At 53.1% G+C, this 12179-nt stretch overlaps 1 protein-coding gene across 1 annotated transcript in view; it reads right to left on the bottom strand.

The window, feature by feature from the left end:
• Positions 1–4056: 4056 nt before the first annotated feature.
• Positions 4057–12179, bottom strand: part of LOC107297966 (hexosaminidase D-like) — a 37815-nt gene continuing 29692 nt past the window's right edge. The window contains exons 9-14 of the mRNA XM_015827329.1: positions 10210–10414; positions 9615–9697; positions 7465–7543; positions 7090–7191; positions 5105–5194; positions 4057–4529 (exon numbers count right to left, since the gene is read on the bottom strand). Of these exons, the coding sequence (XP_015682815.1) occupies positions 4346–4529; positions 5105–5194; positions 7090–7191; positions 7465–7543; positions 9615–9697; positions 10210–10414 (743 nt within the window). The 3' untranslated portion in view covers positions 4057–4345. The remainder of the gene's footprint in view (positions 4530–5104; positions 5195–7089; positions 7192–7464; positions 7544–9614; positions 9698–10209; positions 10415–12179) is intronic.

Here is a 12179-nt window from a genome sequence, read left to right as displayed (position 1 = left end):
GCATGCGTGGTTCCGCCCCCTGCGCCGGCCGAGGCGTAGCTGGCAAGCGGCAGAGACGGAGCAGGCCGACCACCAGCTGGCCCAGCCCAAGGGAGGTAAGGCACCCGCCGGAAAAGGGGGAAAAAATGGCGGACAAAAGAAATGGCGGACAGCCTTGCTTGGCGACCCCCGTGAAATGGTTGATCGACCCCAAATGGGGTCGCGATCCATAGGTTGAGAACCGCTGACTTAGAGCCCTCTCTGTGGGCACGCCTGCCGCCGCCGCCAGCAGCTTGCGCAGGTCCATTAGGCCACTGCCGGCATCCGGAGCGGCAGCACAAAGGAGGCGAAGCAGCCGGCTAGCAAGCTTGCATAGAGGTGGTAGAGCATGCCCCCATGCACTTGTTGGCCTGTGTGCGGGGGCCGATGGTGTCAGGCAGCAGCCGCCCCTGCCTCGCCTTGCCCCGCAGCAATGGCACCCCCACCCTACCCCCTGCCTCAGCCTGCAGGACAAGCCTCCTGCCCACTACCCCACTTGAGACCCCCTAGATCTCCCCCAATCCTGCCCAGCCCCCACAGGCATCCCCCCCCATGAGCAACATCAAGGTGGCCNTTTGCGATAAATAATTGGGTTTTGGGTTGTGGTTTGGGCACTCAGTCTCTAAAAGTTTCGCCATCACTGGACTAGACAGACCGAATTCCTGCCAGTGTTCTTCCTATGTTTTAGCCTCCAGTCCCCTAATCATCTTTGTTGCTCTTCTCTGCACCCTTTCTAGAGTCTCAACAACTTTTTTGGATCATGGTAACACATGGTGGTCCCCTGAAGTTCCCTGCACCGCCAATGACTCCCACCACCTATAATAGAAATGCACACACTCAAAAACCTAACTTTTATCCAGTTTTCAAGTATGTTTAACGTAACTTCTTGGGCAGAAGCTTACCTTTACCTACATTTAAACACATGATTTTTTTTTAAAATTCACGTCATTCTGTGAATACCAGCCTTAAGTATTTTAACCTGGAATGGAAAGGCAGGCTTGACTGATTAACTAGGTGCCCTGAAGCTGATGCTAAGTCTTAGCAACCACAGAAGCCGACATTCTCAGGAGCCGGCTGATCCGACCTCGACCTGAACTTTTAGGTATCCCAGTGAATTAATTGCAGTTGTAATTGAATCTATCCACCTTCCTGCTGGTCATCCTCTTCTTTCCTCCCACCCTTCCCAACTTTATAGAGATTTCTCAAGGGAGCCAGGCCTGCACAGAATATGAGAACTTGAGCTCGGTCATTTGTGCCTTGAGTGAGAATCTGGGTCGATTTGATCAATGATTCATAGGTTTGTTTTCTTGGTGTTTTCTCCCAGATCACCGTTCACAGGCGCTTCTCTCCTGCTTCTTTTAAGGCCAACCTTTGCTCTTATCGGGGGGAGGGGGCTACGGGGACCACCACATAATTCTGACTTTTGGAATCGCAGACACGGCGCCGGCATCTGGGTCTTTTCCCAGGCTTAATCCGCAGCGTTGAGGCATTAAAATAAAAATTATGGTCGCTTCGGGGAAGCTCAAAATTCGGGAAGGGCCGGCCACCTTCATAAAAGGGCTTCTGGCCTCCTTTTGCTAGTGAACATTTTCTCCATTCAAGTTGATCCCAGGAGCCGAAAACAGCCACAGGAGCAGACGCACAACTCTGTGTCAATCGGCTGCCCCCGATCAGCAAACGGCAGCAGCAACGCAAGGCTGAAACGGATATTGTTTCTGGACCCAGATGGGGTCCTTATCAGAAAGTCAGCTGCTCAGCAGGAAACCTCTCTGGCCCTCGGCTCTTGCGGCATTGTAGAGAAGCCGCAGAAGCACCTAATTTGAACCCTCCAGGCCCTGCCAGGATGGAAACCAAACCCAGCCCCCCCCCAATATTCCTGCATTCTTGAGGTGGGGTGGATTTGGAGGAACTTGCTTATTAGCTACAGAAAAATGAACTTTCAGCACAGACTTCGAATAGCTGAGTTCTAGATGGACACCTAATTCCTTGGGGTTTAGGAATCTTGCTGAGCCACGTTTCGTTATTAAACCACAACTGACTGAGTTTGCATAACCACAAGAGCTGAGCTCACACAACACGGCTTTGCAAAGTCTGTGAGCTTACCTGGCTGGTTTACATATTTTGTTCCTGATAGGTCAATGTGTGTAGTAGCTGTGCAACTTTTTCAGGATGAGTCTCTGAATAATAAGTTGCTCCCCCATGATTGATCTCGATGGTTGTGTAGCTTTTTCTAAAAACCTAAAATCCTTTTAATGCCGTGTTTTGACATTAGTATAGCGCAGTTTTCCCAAGAGGCCACTTTGAAGCTCTGCGCAAGCCCTCCTCAAGAACCCTCCCTCGTTTGAACCAGGAGCTGGGTGGTCACCGCAGGTCCTGCCAGTCCTCTCCTGCCCACTTCACTGGCTTTTGCCAACAGAGGAGCCCATCCTTATAAAAAATACTTTATTGACCTTGGTACCACAGAAGCAACTCTCCTGTACAATTAACTCTTCAAGACAGCAACTAACGCCGAGTCCGCCTTATAAAACAGATCCGTTGGCAACCGAGTGCCTCTCCTGGTGGGAAGGGAACCATAGCTGCCCTTCTGAGAAGGGGGAAATGGGCAGCCAGCTCTTCCTGCTTTCCTTGGCAGAGACCACCCGGGGAGCCCAGATTTCCCCCCCCCCTCCTCCTTCCTTGGGGATAGCAGCCAGGGGGATCCACGCCTTGCCTCTCTGGGTCTGCCCCACAATTACAGGAGCCAAGGACTTACGTGCAGCGCAGAAGGCTCCAAACAGCAGCTCCGGGCCACTTGCACACAGACTCTGACCCCCCAGCCGAGACGGGATGACGAGAACAGCCACAGGCTTAGCAGAGCACCTCCTTTATGCCCATCCCCTTCCCTGCCCTGAGCTACAGAGCAGCAAAGAGAAGCATGGCGGGATTCGGGGACCCGCAGGGACTCCCTGGAGGGGATTTCCCACCTGCCACGGCTACCTGTTAGCTCCACTCACCTCCGCCAGGCAGCTGCTGCATTCCCTCCCTTGAAGGTGGCCAGACGCCGCTTCCCTGGCTGCTTTCTCACTTGCCTTTTCAAAATGCCCACCCGCCTCCACCTGGCACTTTGCAGGGTGCTCGGTTACACGCCTGCCAATCACTTGGGCTGCCCAGGAACCAACTAAGCCAGCAATAAATACCCTGGGACAGGCAGCTGCAAGCAGGAGACATGGAGCCCCCCCCCCCCTTCGGCAGGAAGACTGGGTGGCAGAGTGGGGGGGGGACATTGCCTTTGCAATTCCCATTTCTCTCCAACCCTTTCCTCCCCCTCCATAGGGACAAGGGGGGGGATCTCACCAAGACACTAGGGTGGGTGGCAAATGGGAAGTCCTTTTACGCACTCCCTGAGAAAGCAAATTCACAGTCCACAACGACAGGAAGATTTTAGCTAGAGGCCTGCAAGGCAGCTTTGGGCCTTTGGCAAGCCGAATTCTGAAAGGGGCAAGAGAGCCCGGGAGCTGCCCGATGGGGTGGGGGCAGCAGCCAGACATGGCAGGGATGTTTTGCCCCCTCCCCAGGGCTGCTTCCTTGATCTCATGTTCTGGAGAACTTGGTTAACACCAAGGAACAAGTCTTTGGCCTGGTCTGCTGACTCTGAAGGAAGGTTCAAAGTCCCTCTCTTTCCCCAATTTGTTGTTCCAAGGTGCTACCACTGCACTACTCTGACTACAGCTGAGCAAAAACTGCAGTTTTTTTTTTCTCCCAGCAAAACGAAGAACCTTGTGATCGATGAAAGACAAGAATGGTTTTCAAGTCTCAGTGGGGAAAAAGTTAATCTACCAATTTTCAGACAAAAGGTGGGACTTTCAAAGGACGGTGCTGGAAAGATGAAAATCGAACTTCGTTCAGCAATGCCCCCACCTCCATCTCCGTCAGAACATGGCAGTCATTCCCCACATCCCTGTGGCACTTTCTCTGCCCAGGAGCAGCACTGGGGTGAAGGCCGGTCACCAACAGTGCCAGTCCCGAGAGCACTAAACCACATTGAAAAGGAAGAAATAGAAAGGAGTGGAAATCAGGGTCAAAAACTCTTCCATCCAGAAAGCCCACCACCAGAATGTCTACTCCCCCCTCCAAATGGGTCCACAGATTCACCTTCTCCAGTGGGGAGGGGGGAGGGGCCAACCTGGGAGGAATCCATCAAGACTGGCTGGAAATAGATATTGGTGGCCAAGCACAAGAAGAGGCACTCAACCCTGTCCTGGAAGCCTCACGTTCTCTCAAGTTTGAAAAACCAAGTTGGACTGAACCACGAATGGGGCCCCCTCTGTGCCTGGGAGGGGGCCCTTCCCTAGAGGGTCTTTGGCCGGGCATTCAGGCGGATGACTTCCTTGAAGTCCCGGACAAACTCGCGCAGGCGGTCCATGTGAGGGTTGACGTTCTCCTCCATCCATTCCTCCACGGTGTCCGGGAAGTAGATGCTCTCCAGGTGCGAGCGCAGAGTCTGGATGGTGTTCTCCCAGTCTTCATGGACTCTGGGGGGGAAAGAGCGGGATACCTGTCTGAGGCTGGGAGGGAGGGAGGGAGGGAGGGGCACCTGCACCATTAAGGGCCCCTTGACCTCTAAGAGCTGGGCTCTCCATCCTCGGCAGCTTTAAGACTTGTGGACTTCCAGAATTCCCCAGCCAGCCATCGCTCTGGGCATTCTACATATTCTCCTACAGCAGTGTTTCTCAACCTTGACAATTTTAAGGCATGTGGACTTCAACTCCCAGAATTCCACAGCCAGCAATGCTGGCTGTGGAATTCTGGGAGTTGAAGTCCACATGCCTTAAAATTGTCAAGGTTGAGAAACACTGTCCTACAGTGACAGATTGTTTTTTTTTTAAAAAAAAACAAAATCTTCCAATATATTTGCCTTCCTTTCTCTTTGCAACCATTTGTGGACCAGTTCTTGGAAGATGCAATTTCTCTTGAAAACGAACTGAATACGATAAGGACATTCCAATAAAGGGAAAGATCTGTGCTTTTTACACCAATATGGGGAGAGAGAAGAACTGGGCTGGGATCCTACCCCCTCTGGGATCCAGCCACTCAGCTGTCCACTCACTTGAGCACTTTGCTGCCGAAGCTTTCCATGTTTCGTGGGTTGCCGAACTGATGCTTGCGGTGATACGGGCTGAACCATCCCTTGATGGAACTGCATTATTAGAGAGAGAAAAAGATTCGGTGAAGCCTGGACGAAATCCTAGCAGGTGAGACAAGGAGAGACTTGAAAGAGGCGAGGACTCTGCCTGAGTCCCTGGAACTGGACAGCAGCCATACAGTTATAGCAATAGCACTTAGATTTATATACTGCTTCATAGTGCTTTATACCACTCACTGGGCGGTTTTACAATGTTAGCATCTTACCCTCAACAATCTGGGTCCTCAGTTTAACAACTTCGGAAGGATGGAAGGCTCAACCTTGAGCAGGTCAGGATCGAACTCCTGGCAGTGCACAGAGTTTGCCTGCAATACTGCATTCTAACCACTGCGCCACCACGGCTCTTAACCAATGGTGGGATTCAGCCAGTTCGCACCAGTTCGGCTGAACCGGTAGCTATTTTTTTGTTGCCCAGGCCCAGACTTCCGGAAGCGGCATCCATGCAGAGAATCGGTGGTTCATCTATTTGAATCCCACCACTGCTCTTAACCCTAGCCTTAAAAGGTTATGGCTCTCTGTCCCTGTCCCTGCCACCCATACCCTTAGCTGCTTGCAACAATAATAACTTACACACACACACAAAACCAGTTTAAACAGACTAGTCCAGTGTTTCTCAACCTTGGCCACATTAAGTTGGATGAACTCCCAAAATTCCTCAGCCAGTTCTGAAGAACTGTCAGGATCCAGTTATATTTCCTTTTTATCTATCTCCTCGATGTAAAACCAATTCTTACCTTTTCCTGGGTCCTGCCATACTCCCAAGGGGGAGGGGGGATATGCAGGTGAATTTTATTACTCTCACTTCCTCTATTCACTACAAAGTAACCTTTTGTTATTCGCCTCTGCTAACCATTACAATGGAACCATTTGCCTCTTATCCTATGCCCCTCTGAACTTCTCCTTACCGGGCAGCTAGGAAAAGGGGGGAGGGGTTGAAAAGATGCATCCTCGTGGATCTGGTTTATTTATCCGTCATCAAAATAAGGGGTGAGGAGCTGTTGCATGATCGTGTACAACGGAGCCGGATTGATGTTATCTTTCCTGGATTTAATACCTAGAAATCTGCCGGTTTGAATCGCCTGGAAGAACTGTGGGGTGGGGGTGGGGGCTGCTTAAGGACACTTTAAAACATTGATTTGTGAGGGAATCCCTCAGATCCTGTCTATTATGCCTACTGTCAATTTCTCTTAATAAAAGTTCCTGTTGGAAGAGATTGTTTCCAAGAGTTCTGCTTTCTTAAGATGTGGATTGAACTGGTTCCTTACAAGAATTGAAGAAGCTTCTTGGATGAGAAGCAAAAGGTTTTCAAGGAAAAAAACCAAGACAGTCCAGTTTTGAAAAGAACCTTTGGGATGTGTGACATTTGCAAAGCCCCCTTTTGCGGCCTTCTGACAAGCAGAGTCAACGGGGAAACCAAATTCACTTAGCAATCGTGTTACCAACGTAGCAACTCCAGTGATTCGCTTAACAACCTAATCACTTTAAGGCCTTTAAGAAAGGTCTTAAAATGGGGCAAAATTCACTTAACAACTATCTGGCTTAGCCACAGAAATTTGGGGTTCAATTGTTCAAAAGTAGGGACCAGCTGTGAACAGAGCAGGAGGTACAGCCAAATGGGAGCAAGGTTCCTCTTAAGCACTTTGGATAAAAGATCTCTGCTGGGGGGGGCAGAACCCCCGACTTCTCTCTGACCTTGAGAAGCCCCAAACCAAGGCCCCCTCCTGGAAGATGCGTCCCACTTCCTTGCCCTCCAGAATGAGGGGGGAGGATTTCAGCCTTGGAACGTGGCAAGCAGGGGGGAGACAAGGGGAACCTGGGGCCCGGCCCATCTCCTGGCCAAGCCAACGCTGTGGGGCACCGGGGGCCCTTCTGCCGCGGCAGGCACCCACCTTTCCTCCTCCAAGACTTTGGTGACCGAGTCCTTCAGCTGGCCGTCCACTTGCTCGACCATGCGGTAGATATCGGAGCCCGGAAATGCCCCGGTTCCTTCGCTGGGAAGACACAAGGAGATTTTCAGCAGCAACCCTGGGACGCAAGCGGCTGCCTTCCTATTCCTCCAGTTCAGAAAGAGGAGAAAGACCCAGGCGCCCCTCCCAGGCTCTTAGCCCAGCCCTTGCTAGCCCATCATGGGCTCCCCTGGCCAGGGGTGATGAGCTTTGGAGTACCCTTGGGCTAGGAATGGCTGACTTAAAGGCAGACCCACGTAAACAGCCTCCGTCCTGGAAGAGCGGAGCCCCCCACCTCGGCCCCCTTTGTATACGCACCAGGTGCTCTTTTCCAGGTGCAGATTCTGGAAGCCAAGCATGGCCAGGACTTTCTTTTTGGCAGCCTCAGTGAAGCCTCCTGGGGGACAGAAGGAGGGGGAGGGGGGCGGTGAGGGAAGGGCTCTGCCCCGCTGCCTGCCTGGCCTGGGGGAGCCGTGGCTGACCGGTGTGGGGAGCCGCAGCAAGGTAACCCAGAGAAAACAGCCTGTGCTGTCCTTAAACACGGACTTGTCTGCACACAACATGGTACAGGTCATCCTCGGACTTGCGACAGTTCATTTAGTGATAATTCAAAGTTACAGCGGCACTGAAAAAAGTTCCTTATGACCGTTTTTCAGACTTATGACCTTCCCAGCATCCCCGGGATCACGTGATCAAAATCCGGATGACTCGTATTTACGACGGACACAGTGTCCCAGGGTTATGTGACCTTTGGCGACCTTCTGACCAGCAAAGCCAATGTGGGATCCAGATTCACTTAGCGACTACAGTGATTCGCTTAACAACAATGACAAGAAAGGTCACTTAACATCTGTCTCGCTTAACAACAGAAATTTGGGGCTCAGTTGTGGCCCTAAGGTGAGGACTGCCTGTAATCTACCCTTGATCTGGCTGCCCAAAGCAGCACGGAAGCCGGGGGGGGGATGGCCTGGCGTAGTGGTGGGTGGCAAGGCCGCCCCAAGGAAGACACGGGCACAGAGGAGAGGGTCCGCTGTGAACGGCCTTTGCGGTTTGTGACTTAAGGGGCTTTGGAAGACCGCCAGATTGGGGCATCTGGAGGGTGGGGGGAGGCCCTTGTGCTGCCCTCAGGACATTTAGGCCCAGATCCATCCCCAGGGAGGAAATGAAGCCTCCCCTCTCTTCAAAGAAGAATTGGGGGGTGGGGGTGGAGGGTCTGCCTCTTGCCTGGACTTTTGTTCAGCCAACTGCCCAGATCACTTCCGGGAGGCAGGGGGGGTCCGCGCCAGGCACATGGGCATCAGAGGGCCCTGGCAGAGCCCTGGAATGGGGGCTTGCAACAGCAACAGGTGCCTTTCGGGTGCGCCACCCCCAAATGGGCCTGGGATTTTTTTTTGACTCCTGACTGGTCCAGTTGCAGCCAAGTCCCTGCCCTCCACATCGTCCCTCCTTGCCCTGCTCCACAAAGGCAGCCCTCTTCCGCCAGTTGTTCTGCCAGCTCTTTAATTTATGCCTCTGTAATCCCTGACCCAGATCAGACGTTGCAGGAAGCCACAACCTGCCTGTGTGGAGCTAACCTTGACTGAGAGTTAACACCGCCGGGAGTGGCAGGAACCAGGCTGGGCAATTTTCTCTTTGAGCCCGAGAGCTGTGATGGGTGTAGCTGAGGACATGGTCAGTTTTCCTGAACCTCTGGCTAAGGGAGCCCCTTCGTCCCTTAAGCACCCTGACACAATAAATGTGTAGAAAACCCAGCCCTGCTCACACCCAGGAATCCCTGTCTACCCATCTGCCAGAAACCGGATTTTACAAACCAGCCTGGCCAAGTTCATTTACCAGGGTAGCCTGGCTCAAACCAGGCATTCTGGCTTCTTGGGAAGAGGCAAGACGGTCATTTGATCTGTTTTAATCGCTTCAGAGCCGTCAAGTGGCCCTGCCTATCCTTCCTGAGGCAGAGCCTGGAAATTAATTATGTACCACAAAAAAAAAATTGTTTTTAACTCTTTATACGCTCGTAATGAAATAATTTAAACAATCCCTCAGGTACGAGGAGAAGGAAAGTTTCTCCCAATCAAACAGAATTTAGGAAAAGCTTTTCCTAAGACGCAAGCACTGCGTCTCTTTCCCCACGAGGGAGGGGGTGCTCCAGCCCCCCTTCTGGCAGGGTTTTGGGGGGGGGGCAGCTGGAGGGGGCCAGGCCTGCCAGGACCACCCGAGAGAGGAGGAGGGTCTGACATCTGTGGAGGAGGCAGCTGTTCTTCAATGCACCACTTGGGGGCACCAACGTCCTGCCAATCGGAGAGAGGCTGCCCTAGGAGTGTGGACACACACACACACACACACACACACACACACACACACACAGTCCAATAGTTTGCATGGCCTCCACTGGGTGGTTCTCTGCAACTTGGAAATGCTCCATGACTCCTGCCCACTTTCCCTCCCCACCAATGCCCAGGCTCCCCCCTCACCGTTCACCAGGGTCTGCAAGCACACGGCCAGCGAGGGGATCCCGACAGGTAGCAGCTCACACAAAGCAGAGTAGTGGTCGTACCTGCACAGAGAAACAGGAAGGGATTGCTCCTTTGTGACCCACTGGATTCCCCCCATTTTTGCCTATCCAGGCAGTAGATCTCCTTCTCCTCGCTGGCAATGCAAAAGGCAAGAACTGGAAGTGGGGGGGGGAAGAGAAGAGACCTCAGACCTCTTTTTTTCTTTTGGGTGGGTGGGGGCCTCAGGGGCAAGAGGGGGTGCTATGTCTGGGCATTTCTTTTGGGAGGGCAATGGCACAAGGCACCCCTGAGCTCAGCATCTGGACCCCCTGCGACTCCAGTCCCCCCTGGAGAGCTAAACAAGGCTGGGGGGGGGGCGGTTCTGCCTCTGCCAGCCTTCCACTGGCGAAGCCCAAAGGAAACCCCACCCGCCTAAAGCCTTGGCAGAGGGCACTGCTGCCTGTGGAGGAGCCTCGAAGCCAGGCTGGGCCCTTCTTCTCCCCCAGGGGCAGCTGATGGAGGGCTGCGGTTCCCGGGGAGGCCAAACAGACTCTTCCCCCCCCCCCCCACTTGCCTTTGCCAGCCGGTGAGTACGATGCCCTGGAAACGGATGGAGGGCATCTTCTCCGTGACTTTCATGACTTTCAGCCATCGCAGGTGGTTCTGCAGGTGGGTGTTTAAGGGGGTCCAGGCCTGGGCGGGGCCCGTGGTGCCTTTGAAGGCGCTCGCAAACCAGATGGTTGGAAAGCCGCACTCGGCGTACTTTTCAATGTACCTTCCTAGAGTCAGCAGGGAGAGAGAGAGAGAGAGAGGATCGCCCGTGCTCAGGCTGCTCAGAACTGAAGGGGTGCCCAGGAGCCCTCACTTTTGAGGGGTCTGTGGGGTCCTGTGCAAAGCGACATCCAGAGCCTCCCTTTCTCGGACACGCCAAGCGCCCAGGAAGGTGGCTGGGAGGGATTAAAGTTAGGGGACTCCTCCCTGTGTGCCAGCTGGGCCTTCAAAGAAAGCCAGGGGTCCTTTCAAGAAACGAAAACGTCTTGTTTTCTTTAGCGGCTTTAACCTCCCTCCCTGCACGCACTGCAAAGAGGTGAAAAGAAAAGATGGGAAGCCAACCTATTTGCTGCGTATCAAAGTCTGGCGCGTAAAACCACAGCACGGGAGACGCGTGTTTGGCAATGCCGGAATCTGAAAGACATCAGTTCTGGGGTGAGAGGCACAGGCGGCTCCTGCCAGTCCACAACCCTGAATGAAGAAGGAAGGCCCTGCAGCCGAGGAGCGGGCGGGCGGTTTCACATCAAGGGGTCAACTTCTCTGGGCCTTCTTTTGCAGCTCCTCTCGGCAGTGGGGGTCTCTCTTCTTGCCCACCCCATCTCCTGAGCCCTCCCTGCTTCTCCTGAGCTGCTTGGTGCACATGTTGGCCTGCCTCTCCTGCTCTTCTCTATGACCAGCCCTGCCCAGCCTCCCCAACTTTTTGGCTTGCCCAGCCACCCTCCGTGACGTAAGGGCAGCTCAACCAATCAGAGCCACGGACCTCACCACCATCCAGGTGTGCAGGAACAGTTCCAAGGAAAACCACTGCAAGATCAGGCAGGCTAACCCCAGCGACAGCCCAGGAAGGTCCCGGCGGATGGCACTGACCTTGGATGGCTGCGATGCCAACCTTCCGCAGCATGTCGTCCCAGAGCAGCACCCGCAGCCCCCACGGCTGGCTGGCGATGAAGTGCACCACCTCCCGGATGTGGTTCAGGTACATCTTGCCCGTGTCGCCCCCGTTGCGGCTCATCCAGTTCTTTGAATCCGCCCCTTCGCCTAAGTGGAAGACCTGAAGGGCCAAAGAAGTGCCTCAGCAATGCGGGGAGCGGGGGGGGGCTCCTTTCCCAGCAGACTCTGCCCTTTCACCATGGCTGGAGCAACCATCCTAATCCCTCGTTTTGAGGCGGGTTGAAAGGCGGAGGGGATCCGCCTGCACCTGACAAAGATGGGGCTGTTCTAGACAGAAGTTCTCAAATCTAGGAGAGAAGCAACCTAGAACTGAGGAGAAATTTCTTAACAGTGAGAACCCAGTGGAAGGGCTTGCCTCCAGAAGTGGTGGGTGCTCCATCACTGGAGGCTTTCAAGAAGAGATTGGACAGTCACTTGTCTGGCATGGTAGAGGGGCTCCTGCTTTTGCAGGGGGTTGGACTAGAAGACCTTGCTCAATAGTAGTAACTGTGAGAGGGACCTCGGAGTCCTAGTGGACAATCACCTAAATATGAGCCAGCAGTGTGCTGCAGCTGCCAAAAAGGCCAACACAGTGCTGGGCTGCATTAACAGAGGGATAGAATCAAGATCATGTGAAGTGTTAATATTTATTTATTTATTTATTTATTATTTAGATTTATATCCCGCCCTTCTCCTCGTAGGACTCAGGGCGGCTGACAATCAATTAAAATACATAAATAACAATACAGGTTTAAAATTAATTAAAAAAAATATTAAAGATTGTCCAATTTAAAATATTGATTAAAACCCCTCTAAAAATTACCCTAGGCCAGTCCTGCGAGC

The sequence above is a fragment of the Protobothrops mucrosquamatus genome, unplaced genomic scaffold (genome assembly GCF_001527695.2).
Source record: "Protobothrops mucrosquamatus isolate PMUCROS unplaced genomic scaffold, P.Mucros_1.0 scaffold3618, whole genome shotgun sequence".
NCBI classification, from domain to species: Eukaryota; Metazoa; Chordata; class Lepidosauria; order Squamata; family Viperidae; genus Protobothrops; species Protobothrops mucrosquamatus.
Note: the sequence above shows the minus strand (reverse complement) of the source record. Positions and strands in the feature narration are given on the sequence as shown.